This window comes from Solea solea, chromosome 19 (assembly GCF_958295425.1).
Source record: "Solea solea chromosome 19, fSolSol10.1, whole genome shotgun sequence".
Classification (NCBI taxonomy): domain Eukaryota; kingdom Metazoa; phylum Chordata; class Actinopteri; order Pleuronectiformes; family Soleidae; genus Solea; species Solea solea.
In genome coordinates this window covers 5081346-5093995 of record NC_081152.1, presented here as the reverse complement: position 1 = coordinate 5093995, position 12650 = coordinate 5081346, and the positions used below count along the sequence as shown (strand labels likewise).

Here is a 12650-nt window from a genome sequence, read left to right as displayed (position 1 = left end):
AACATGTTCAAAGTGATCACAGAAGACGGAGTGATCTCCAGAGTAGGACGAGGAAAGCTGACGATGTCAGAATATTGCAGGTCAATTGATGTATTGCTCAATCTCCATGGCTGATGGTTTTCCTGCCAACAGCGCTATAACATGAGGAGGTTGAAGCCTGGTTAATATCAAGTTGTGCTACTAATGTGACAAAAATTGTATATTATTTTGGACGGATAAGGTTTGTTCTGCCGTGCAGCTGATTGGACCACGACATACTCTCTCTGCTGCTCTTTTGTTTGCTGAAAGGCACACCTGACCGCCCCCTATTGTCCTTCCAACAGAGGTTTAAAATATCGTATTTAAAACCTCTGTTTTGTAAAATCATTAATCAAAACAATACTTAAAGAAACAGAGATGATATAATTTATGTAAAAGAGCTGGCTAGAACCGTGTGGTTATAATGGAGATGAATGGACTCTTTATCGAGAAAAACAAATAAGCCTATTTCCAAAAACACCAGTTCATCCCTACAAGCACATACGATCACTGGGATTTGATTGTACTTTTTATGTTTATTAGTAGGGAGGGAATCGACAGACGGTGACATTAGTGATCATCAAAAAAGGGGAAATGGAAATAATGTTAGAGAAGTGTTAAATTCAATCCAATTAAAACTGTTATGTGAGGGAGTGTCACTGACCTGGGCTCATATCTGAAGTGTGATTGTCGCGAGCAAGTCGAGCCGGTCGCAAACTGATTTTGGATGAGTAGGAATAGGAACGCAGTCGAATCCCCTGGTCATCCAATTCCTGAATAAGAGAAATTAAACAAGATCAAAGACATACGTATGAATTCAAAAACATTGCTTCTCATTAATTGAAAGAGAAGTGGAATCATCTGACAAAACGGATTGACACATGAGACGGATGAGATTACTTTTGAGACGGGTTCAAATGCCGAGGAGGCAGACTTGCTGCGGGTGCATGTGAGGTCAGGTGACCGGCAAAAGGTTTCTCTTTTATCGTCACTTTTCTCAACATCTGACGACAGCGGGGAAAGCGGAGACTTCGGCTCGGCGCTGTCCTCCTCACTGTCCATCTCCAGAGCCACCAGACTGGGACTGGAGTGACAAATGGCCGTGTTACAGATAAAAGACACCCACAACTCAACACGCCTTCAGACTCAAGGGAACTATAATATTTAATACCTGAGGACGCAGGTATCCATGGGCAGACAGTCTCTCTCATTGGTCGTCTCTATGGAAGTGAGGCGGTTCAGCCTGGCAAGGGCCTGGTCAGCGAGTGAGCGATGGCGGGAGCACTGTCCAGAGTCAGGGTAGATGATTTCTGAATAAGGTGGAGGAGTGTTGGGGACTAGCAGGATATCATGTGTGTCCACCGGGTCCCATAATTCACAATCGGTTCCTGTGCTCTCCCTTGTCACTCCACTGATGCTGTACTTGAGGTCGACATTGTCCCCCTGTGGCGCACACACACAAATGAATAAAAAAGAAAGAATCCAATTTAATGATAAATAAAATGTGAGAAAAATATAGAACAATGAGAAAAGAGTGGATGATGCACAACCTGAGGCTGCTGTGTGGTTCTCTGATCGATGCTGTTGACCAAGGAGAGAACAGGATCCGTGGCGTGCTGGGTAAACTGGCTCTTAACATCACTGGACTGCATGGGATTCCTATATACTGTAACAAACATGCAGGACAAGCACATCAGTTTCAGTATACGTTATAATAATACAAACACAAATACTCTCCCTTTTCCTTAAAGGCACTACATGTCAGAATTGTATTGTATTAAGTCATAAGATGAAAAGAAATCATCCATCCATCCTCCACATGCGGGTCGTGGTGGTGCTGTACCAATCTCTCAGCTGGACAGTTGGCCAGTCCATCACAGGGCCACATAGAGACAAACAACCATGCACTCTCACATTCATGATCAATTTAGAGTGTTTTTGGACTTTGGGAGGAAACCAGAGAACCTGCAGACTTCATGCAGAAAGGCCCTTGTTCCGACCAGGTCACAAACTGCAAAGGCAAGAGTGCACACCACTACACCAACCGTGTGGCCCATTAAGAAAACATATTTCATTGAAATACTGGCTTCACTGAAAACACTGGTGCAGCCAGTATATTTACAAAATACATTTTCATCTGCAGGCTTATGTTTTGGTTTGGGTTTGGTGTTTTGGTCTGTTGCTCAAACCACCACTAACCACATAATCAGGCAGGTTCTTAGTGCTTCAACACAAGGGTTGCCAGCAGAGTCACTCTAACATAGTAACCTGCAGCTATGGGTTGGAAATGCTAAAGGTTACTAAGCCCTAAAATGACTCACTACCCCTCTCAAAAAAATGCTGGTGTGAATAATCAGCTAACTTTCAGTCTCTCACATACATTTTTGTCAGTTATATATATATATATATATATATATATATATATACGGCGGGACAGTTATGTACAGTATGTGTACAAGTTTGTTCATGAATACAGTAGTATGTTACACCTGGTAAGTACAGCTCCCCATATCCATGTTTCAACTCTGCAATATCTATTTTAAACTCCCGTGTCCCTTTTACAAATATCTCCTTTATGCTTTGCAGAATCATTTACCGTCACAGAGCTCAGTGAGAAGCCATCTTTGATTACTATAATCCCCCCCCCCCAACATTGGCCAGATACACCCGAATGTCTGGTTGAATAAAAATAAGAACTTAAACAACTTTCAGCCAAACAACAGATTTGTCACATTATCAGACTCCAGAACCATATTACATCCAGGTCTGACCTTATGTTGTGCTTTATTCGGTAACTTCCCTAAATCATAATCCATTGATCTTTCAATACTGAAATGCCACGGACTAGAGTGAAGAAGGGAAAATGTAATGAGGCAGCATACCGACTCTGTGTTTGACCTTTAAAGGTTTGTTTTCACAGAAACCTTCACATATCATCCTAACTAACAGGGCGCCTGTTCTCCGAGGAAAAAAGAAAGTGTGTTATTGTCTCGCACTGAGTCGCACACTCTCTCTCTTCTGTGTGTTGTGTTTGCTCAGTGATGTTAATCTACACTCGCGCTTGCTTTATATTTATATTCATAAATGAAGACTTTACATTATCCAGTGTTTCATCCACATAAGCTGTGTGAAATGGCAGCGCCTCCACCAAATATACAGTGTGTCTATTATTCTGAACGCCTGAATAGCGTCAGTAATGAAAAGCCTCGCAGAATAAGTGTGGAATTTGTGACACACATTTTTACATAATCATTATCATGGATATTATTAGTGTTTTACACTTGTAAATAATGGTGTCACTGAAGGAGAGGGAATTCATTTTAACTGGGATGTTAAGTTGATTAGTCTATGATTTGATCAACAAGAAAAATTATTCTGAAAAATCTAATGTTCTGACCAACTAATTGGTTCAGGCAAAGATTTGCTTCTCTTTTCTATCCTTTGGACAGTCAAAACAAGAACATTCCAACATTTATTTCTGTATTTTCTGCACTTTATGCATATTTTTTTCCCCGGACATGATAGTAAAATGAGTTTTTTGACATTATAATGTCTAGATTTTCTGGGATTTTATACACAAAATCATTACAGAGAGAAATAATTGTTAGTAGTAAGTGCTGGTTAAATAAATATTATAATTAAATATCAGATTTTTTATATAAAAAAAGGAGAATTACCAGTAATGTAAACTAATGTATTGCTGAATATAAACAAATGTCTGTTCCATTCCAAACACTGTCAAATGAGTTTGCACGTTGCTGATTAAGCCTGTCAGATCCACACGACTCTCTCCGTATTTTACCTGTATAGCAGTGTTTAGATCTTGTGTCGCCTAGTGACAAACACTCCCTCAGTCAGGTCTAATAGTTTCAGGTGAAGGACACAGCATCAAATTATAATAATACGTCATTTCTGTTTTCACAAAGACCAAACAGCAGAATAATAACATCACCAGAGAAGAAGTTTCAGAATACTATTAATAAAATTAAGTTAGGATGCACGGACTATGCAGGTCTGCTGGTACCACTGTTGATATTACTGCAAACAATGTGGTGGATGGTACTGGTATGATAACAATGTGGAAAATTACCTCCTGATTAGATGCTATTTTTTTTATACTATAACTATAGAACTGCACTTTCCACACAGACTTTGATGTCTAGTGCAGCTGAGCCTGCACTAATGTAAGGGAAATCCTGGGCATCACAGAGGCATTTCCTCTCTGCTGCTCTCACACAGTGTTGGCAGCAAACTCAGACATCCAGCACAAGGCAAACTCCTCTCATATCCAATCACTCTATTTACCTTTTTTCTGTCTGCATTCATTGGTTTGTTCAGATGAAACTGAGATTGACTATGCAGCAGCAACCCACACACACAAAACACAGAAACACGTGTTTGCACAGTATTGGTAGTGAGGACACTCATTCCCTGTTATCTTACCCTAACCTTAACCATCACAACTTAACGCCTAACCCGAGCCTAAACCCAATTCTAACCCTAAAACCAGGTCTCAACTCTCAAAAAGAATGTGAGGACCAGCCAAAAATGTCCTCACTTTCCCGAAATGTCATCACTCCCTATGGTTTATAGGTTTTTTGGTCCTCACAAAGATCCATACAAGCACACACACACACTGTAATTTACGGTCACCAAGTTTACAGGCTCCATTCAGCGGCACCACAGTCTCTTTGGATTTTACAGCAAACTCCTTATTCTTCTTCCTCAACAACACACAGGAAATTAGCATTCACAGTAACCGTGGCAACAACTGAAGCATTTATGCGTCCTCCTCACAATTTTTACAAGCCAGCGAGTGTTTGAACTTGAGCTGGCTGAGCTTGTACAATCCCGTGTGTGTGCATGTGCTTAAAGATAACTCAAAGTTAATGTATCTTCAGCTGAAATGTCAGCTTTTTTTCTTCTCTTGTAAGCCCGGGACAATTCGGCTTGTTAACATTCCCCCCTCTTTAACTTCAAGTACGCAGCTCCAGTGTCTGGCCCAGGGGAATCGTAGGGGTGGGGGCGCTGGGGCAGAGCAACAGACTAGAGTGGGGCATCTCCAAGCTCAGGCAGAATTTGAGTGGAACAAGCCTGACCCCATTCCCGTCTTTGTCCCAGTGACAGAGCAGATTCCTGACCTCACACAGACTGTCATTGTGGATGCCGAGCAGGAAAAGACCCTAAAGTCATAATATATCCATGTAACAATCAAACGACGCTGCCGCATGAAAGCACATCTCTGTCTGTGTCTGTTAAGCTGCAAATGTATTGATTTCCTATGATGTGATTGAGAGCGCTGCACATTGTGCCAGCACCACAAACCACTCAGGGCTGCACTCTCCAGCTACAACCAGCTTTGTATGCATTGTTCCCACACCCTGCTGTTCAGAACAGCCACAAGTATGTTGTTGTGGGGTTTTTTCAAAAGGACTAGCCAGTCATCATTTAAGCCAGATGTCCAGATGAATAGTTTTGCCATAATAGTGAAATGGAAAAAGCGTTTTGGCCAAGTCAAAATGTTGAGCTAATAAAAACACTTCTTTTGTGAATCCTTATAAATAGACAGAGAAGAGGAGAGGAGAGGAGAAGAGAAGAGAAGAGAAGAGAAGAGAAGAGAAGAGAAGAGAAGAGAAGAGAAGAGAAGAGAAGAGACGAGAAGAGAAGAGAAGAGAAGAGAAGAGAAAATAAGAGAAGAGAAGAATTACCAGATAATGAGGATGGATTTTCATTTACATCATCGTCCTCATCCAGAGACAGAACAAGCTGTTCTTCAAAAACCTATTAAACAGAACACAAACAATAAACAAACTCACATACACACACAAGTAGGGCTCTTAATAAATCTCATAAACTGTGTAATCAGTCATTTGGTTGGGACCCACAGATGGGTCACTAAATTAATTTGCACAATTTCTTTTCTAGCCTTTTACTTCAGATTTATCGGATGTTTTAGATAACATGCATACAATTACATTGGGAATCATTAATTAAACATATTTCTTGGAAAATATCTGCTTTACCGAATATATAATATAATATAATATAATATAATAATAAAAGTATAGTAAAAAACAATAAAAAATAGTGCACATTTGCTCCTGTCACGATTGTTTTTGTGAATAAGGTCACCACAGTTTGTCATTTAAAAAAAAAACAAATGTGTCCCCATATAAAAAGTCTGGGGAAAACCCTGGTGTTGATGACAACAAACAGACAAAAACAAATATCGAAACATTTACAGCTCACTATTACAGACTAAACATACTGTATATTTGGACGTGTACTCACGTTGTCCACCAGCACGTGCTCGTCCCCTCGGAGGTTCTTGCTGATGCCTGTGCAAGATAAAATATTTTACTGGACGTTGATGAATGTCACACTAACTCGTCCCTCGTCCTCCCGCTCCTCATCTTCTCTCCTCAGGAGAGACGTGTGGACAACATCAAGTCCTCTGGATGTGACTCTGTGTATCCAGTAATGGACAGCTAGCCAATTGCTTGGAGTTAGTGTTTATCCAAAGCAGCAGGTCCAGAGGAAGAGCACATGCTCCCCACTGTGCGGCTGTTATTTCGAGAGAATTAATGGACGGCGGCTAAAGTCCGGACAGGGTTAAGGTCAATACTGAGGAACACTTCCTGCTTCTCTACATAAGTCGATACTGCCGTCCCTATGGTTACCAAAAACAGTTAAGGGAGAGCGAGCAAACGAGTCTCGAAAGTGGGAGCATTGGAAATGGTGTGTGTGTGTGTGTGTGTGTGTGTGTGTGTGTGGCTGAGCATGCCAGTCTGAGCGTGTCACCCCAGGAAAGAAAAACAACAACGTGCCCCCTGAGTTTTCTCTGTAATCTCAGAGGAAGAGCAAACACGCGTGTGGAGGAGAGCGTGGGCCTTTTATGGTGTCTTTTGGACATGTTTGCTTAGTCTCTTCAGGACTGTAAGTGATGGATGTCTGACTCTACAAATGTTTGCTCAAGTCAACCTGTGGTGGTCCGTTTCTCAAACCGCTCTTCAGCGGAGCCTCTGCACTCGCATACCGCCGCACGCACACACACACACACACACAGAGACAGACATAGCAAATATAGTCACTCTTAATTATTATTTAGTAATCTGTTGATTATTACTTATGAGGGTCTCAGAGAGTAAGAAAAAGAAAAGTCATGCCAGTTTCCCACAGCTCAAGAGAAAGAGTTTTTAAGTAGATTATTTAAACTGAAACAACTGTTGATTGTGTTGGTAACTGTTGATCACCATATGGGTATTTGAGATGGTGACTAAATGGTATTTATCAGTAATCTGCTCAAAACATCACAACTGCAATACAAATACAAAAGTGAGTAAGAATTAGTGAGACTGCAGGTGATAACAAGCAAAGGACTCTTGGGCTCATCCCTCTCTATCTCGTTTATCTGTTTTTCTTTTCATTGGTTTATGCATTGGGTTCTGTATACGTGGGCAGATCCATTCTTATGTAGCAAACTTCCATTTCAAAATACACGCTCCGCCTGGTTTGTCCTTTAGGGCTGCTGTCGAAAACAAGGTGGTGCAAGATGTAAAGCAAGGCCTTTGCCAAAACTGCATACAAAAAGGCTTAATCTGAGTCTACAAGGACTTATAAAGCTATTATACACTTATGCAAACATACTTATGGGTAGTATTTTCCATGTCTGCCTATAAATCCTGCTTAATGTTACACAGTGGACCTTGAATGGGAGCATGAGCGTGTGCTGATGCTCTTGTTTTTTAACTTGTTGACGGTGTTGTGTCCTTTTTGTACTGATTTTGACAACATTCAGTGCAGAGCAATGTCAGTACAACACGCCACTGCTTCATAAACGTATTTATGTATTGATTAAATAATCTTTTCAGCACTAACCTGTGTGCAGTCATTATATATTTACATGCATGGGAGTGCCTGCATGTCTGGCAGTGTGAGTTTTTTTTTAATCCTCGCGGCTCATGTTACGAGCACACGTTGAGAACACACGTGTCTGGACTAAGCCCATCTCTCTTGTGCAGGTGTGTCCCAAGTAAAGCAGCCACTTGATTTTAACTGATTGAGAGCTACAGTCTCAGATCCTAGTCCTTTTTTCTTCTTTTTTGTAATATTGCCTTCATAGTAACAACCTTCTCATGGTGAAAAGCATCTTATGCATTGGTGGAAAGAGTCGTGAAAATCTGTTCTTCAGTCGAAGTATTGTTACTTGACTGAAATATTACTTAATTACAAGCACTGGTGAAAAAATATACTTTTGTAGGTAAAAATAAAAAATATTCTTCTAACTACATAATATCGTATACTGTAATTACCTTTTAAAGTGACATTTAATGCATTCTCAACAACAATCAAATGGCCAGAATCTCATACTACTGCAGCCTAATAGTCTCAGCCTCATAAAGGAGCTTGTATCCTCCTCTGGAACCCTTCAGAACCTTTTCGAGAACCATAGAAGTTTTATAAGCCGATATCATTCTCGACTTTTGGTCTCCATTCTGTTTCTCCTTTCCAACCCCAAACTCTCTACTGCATGACATCAAGATTCCACATTACATGTGGTAATATTGTAGACTACTCAGTAGCGAATTCGATTTTAAATGTAGCGGAATAGATTACAAAGTAAATTGTACTTAATTACAGTCATTTGAGTGGATGTAATTTGTTACTTCCATCACTGATCTGCAGGCAATACAGGAATTTAAAGCTGTAGTGCATAACGTTTGACTATAAACAATATCATTACACTACAGCTATTGGCATATGAGTTCACACAATGCTATTAAAGTCTATCAGCTCCTCATGACTCTCTGTGTCTCATTCCCCAGAGTGATTTGTTTTATGTCCAGCAACAACAACTGCCTTCAATTTTATTTATTTTTTTTCCTTGTGCTTCTTGTATTTAAGTGTGTGGCAATACCATATAATTTGCACTGTTCTGATTTTGTCCAGTTTTGGCATTTAGACATAAAATACTTTTCTTTGTTTGCTTTGTGTCTAATTTGTGTGTGCTGCGATAGTTTCACAACAGTGAGACGTTGCAGGTTGGACAACAACAACAGGTTGGAGCATGACTGAAAACACACAGAAACAACAAGTTTTAGAAGTGAATTCTACTGCTCAAAAAACTTGGTGGTCCAGTTTGATGGGATAAACCTTTCCTGTCCCCGCCTTCCCCTGCACTGCTACAGTAGACACACGTTCCCTGACAACATGGTTAGTGTTCAAAAAAAAATCACCAAAAGTTACAGATTGCAGCTATAATGCTTCATAAAAGTCACCTTACCATCACAGTTTGAAATGTCTTCATCTTTGCTTTTTCGATTTTCAGCTCTCAGCACATTTATCTGCAACAAAAGCAGATTTTAGAAAATAAACAAACAGTTTAAAAAAAAAAAAAAAAAACCCATCATATTGGTTACTAAAATAAGGAAGATTGGTAGATGTTGTAAATATAGATAATATAATTTATAACAAATACTACAATTAAAATTAATAATATTGGAGAGCCCCCTCCTCCCCAGAAACTCAAAGTTGCCAGGTAGTTCTGCACAAACCAAAACAGAGATCTACAGGGAGCTACATTAACACCCAGAAAATAGATTTTGCAGGCTGTTAATCCTAAATAAAGGATTAACAGTTAAGGCCTAAATAAACCGACATCTGAAAATATTGAACATCTTTCCTTTTCTGATGACATATTGTGGACATTTTATGACATAATACAATACATTTCTTACATAAAGCCCTTCTAAAGGCTTACTGTTGGTACGAGTGCACAAATCATTCACAGATCTATGGGAATATTTTTCAGGCATTCAAGTCCTATGCAGCAATAGATGACTAGATAGAGAATAAAGTTTTCCAAACCAGTTTTTGGATGCTGCGGTCTTCCATTCTGCCTCGGAGGACCATGATGGCATCCAAACAGCAGCTGCCGGGAACCTGTCGCACTGTCAGGGTCAGAGAGTTTGTGCCAGGACAAAACCTCAGGATGGAGAAGTTGTCTGACCACACGCTGCACACACCTGGTGCAGGGGCAACTGTAGGACCAGGGGAACTAGTGAAGAGAGAGAGGACAAAGCAAATGCACTCTTAGGTTGAATAAAGATTCTCTGCAGTGAGACTCTCAGACAGAGGAGATTCCCCGTTTAAACAGTCATCCTCGTAAGCTTTAATCATTTGTCTGCTTGGTCTGTTCTTACAGTCTGTCTGTACAACTTGATCTATGCAGTCGTGGAACACTTGGCGCCCACTGAACATACTTTTAAGCAACCCTGATATTTAGTTTTGCAGCTCTGGAATGACAGGTGTCACATTTTTGAAAAACGATTTCCGAGCACCTGAAGCTACTGTGCAGCTCGAGTTCAGATTCCAGCCACTGTCAATGGTTTTAGCTTTGAATTGTTTCGTTTTTGAGAGAATTAAACACTTTCTATCGATTGTTGAACATTCTTCACTTTTTTTTTTACTCCAAATATAAGTTTGTCCTTTAATCTATTGTCTGAGGATTGTGTACATTAGAACTTTTTAATACAATGCTGTCTTAACATGGCCCAATAACTGGAAATGTAATGTTTCACAACTGTTTTGCTGCTACACGTTTATATTTACATACATATTCTGAACCGTAAATAACAAACTGTCCTTTGAAAATCAAAACATTGTGTCCTCAATAAAGTTTTTGTCGCAGGAAGTAAGTAGGTGTGCTCTCCATCTATTTTCACAGTTACATTTTACACATTCCCACTTATTATGTAACTACAAGGCTAATACAGTCTAAGAATAGTTCACATTAGGTTCAGGGCAGGTTCTCAAATTAAACAGTGCATGCATTTGAAAAGACCACAGTGCTACTAGAATATTTACAATATTTTAAACTGTACAAAAGATTATTTTTCACAAGTATGTTAGTGGTTCACTGTGAGTACATTCTGTTCTTATCTAAGAACAAACCCCAGATAAGAAATCATTAGTGTAACTTTTCTAAACTTAATATATAGAATTTTTCTCTTGAGAACAGGCTCAATTTAGACCTAGACAATTGCTTTAGATCATTATTGTTTTTACAGCTCATCCTTATAATTGGAATAAAACAGCAAGAGCTACACTTCAATAAAAATAGGAGGCTATGAAAGCCATTAAAGGTTTCTGCCTGAGAAATTGAAAGGAAGCATATTTAAAAGTACTTCATACTTATGTATTAGAGTTCTCAATGGGTCGGGCCTCGGGTTTCCTTTTTATCCGCTCAAAAAACACATTTCTTGCAGGTTGTAAATTACAGTATATGTCGTTTGTTGTGAATTATCACTGTTCACGTGTGGTGAAGAGTAAATCTGGAGAGGGGCAGACCTGACGCCGCTGCATGAGAAACCCCCGACACTTTGGCCATGTTAGTGTCATTTTTGGAGCCTTCTATGATGCTCAGCGTGACATGGAGGGGGACAAATATCCCACTCTGCACCTTGTGCTGCTTTGGGCAGAACGACTCAGACATCACTGCCAGCAAAATGCCAACAAAGCCCGTTGAGAACTCTATTATGTATACAGAATCCCTGTGTAATACAGTTGCATTGTCATTATACAGATTGAACAACAGATAGGGTAGTATTGTCGCCTTACGCTGTCAGCACACGGAACACATCATGCCGTCCATTCTTCTGAGCCAGCTGCAGCGGTGTGTCTCCCTCCTGATTCGGTAAGGTCACTGCCCTCTGACCTCTCGATTGGTGAATTAAGTAGTGGGAGAGATGGATCAAACCCAAACGCACCGCCAGGTGAAGCAAGGTTTCTTTGAGCTGAATGTCAGCAGCTGCACAGAGATGTAAGAAAATGCACGATGCAAGCAAAAAATAAATCAAATGCAGTAAAAAAAAAAGACAAAACAAAGCAGCACACAGCAGTCCGGTGCTCTTCAAGCGAATGAACTTGCTGTTCTAATGTTCTTCCCTGTTCAAAGCAAAACCTCTCTGCACCCTCACTGTGTGCGGATGGACAGATTGCTGGTTAAGTACAGAATGTATGGTATGTGCAGTTTTAGGACACTGTAAAAGGTGAAAGAATGGCATACAGCTCTTGGTTGCGTAACATCTACAACATATCAATAATATTACGACCTAGAAAAACTGGATTTGTTTCGCCGAGACAAAACCTGCAGTTAAAGATGTTCTGTTTCTTCACTCATGGACACTGGAGTAGGACAGGGTGTACAGTCCTGATTTCCTGTGACTGAAGGATGTTTTAACAGTAACACTCAAAAAAAAACTTTCCATATACACTCGAGTAGGCTCGATACCATTATTTTGTGTCCATTCCAATACTGATATCACATCGCGAGTATCTACAAATACAGATACCATGCCAATATAGACTCTATTTACCTAAAAAAACATGCGCTCCAGCTGCGTGGCAGACATTCACTGCCCTCCGTCATGTCCTTTGTCACATGCATGACTGTGACGGCAGTCCGTTTACAGCATGTTGTTTGTTCAGTGAAGTATTTGCATCTGACTGATATTGAGTATCATACTGGCTCATCCCCAATACACACAAGGTTTTAATGTAAGCATGATGTGAAGCACTGTTGTACTTTATCTGAGGCCCTTCCTGGTACTTTCATGGTTAAATCCTGGAAA

At 40.1% G+C, this 12650-nt stretch overlaps 1 protein-coding gene across 5 annotated transcripts in view; it reads right to left on the bottom strand.

The window, feature by feature from the left end:
* The window catches only part of arhgef28a (Rho guanine nucleotide exchange factor (GEF) 28a), a 53189-nt gene that overhangs the window by 23169 nt on the left and 17370 nt on the right, over nt 1–12650 (bottom strand). For all 5 annotated transcript variants that reach the window (XM_058617526.1, XM_058617529.1, XM_058617528.1 and 2 more), the window contains exons 5-13: nt 11638–11827; nt 9886–10075; nt 9302–9362; nt 6310–6356; nt 5727–5799; nt 1569–1684; nt 1190–1461; nt 919–1102; nt 683–791 (exon numbers count right to left, since the gene is read on the bottom strand). In XM_058617526.1, coding sequence (XP_058473509.1) covers nt 683–791; nt 919–1102; nt 1190–1461; nt 1569–1684; nt 5727–5799; nt 6310–6356; nt 9302–9362; nt 9886–10075; nt 11638–11827 — 1242 coding nt within the window. The remainder of the gene's footprint in view (nt 1–682; nt 792–918; nt 1103–1189; nt 1462–1568; nt 1685–5726; nt 5800–6309; nt 6357–9301; nt 9363–9885; nt 10076–11637; nt 11828–12650) is intronic.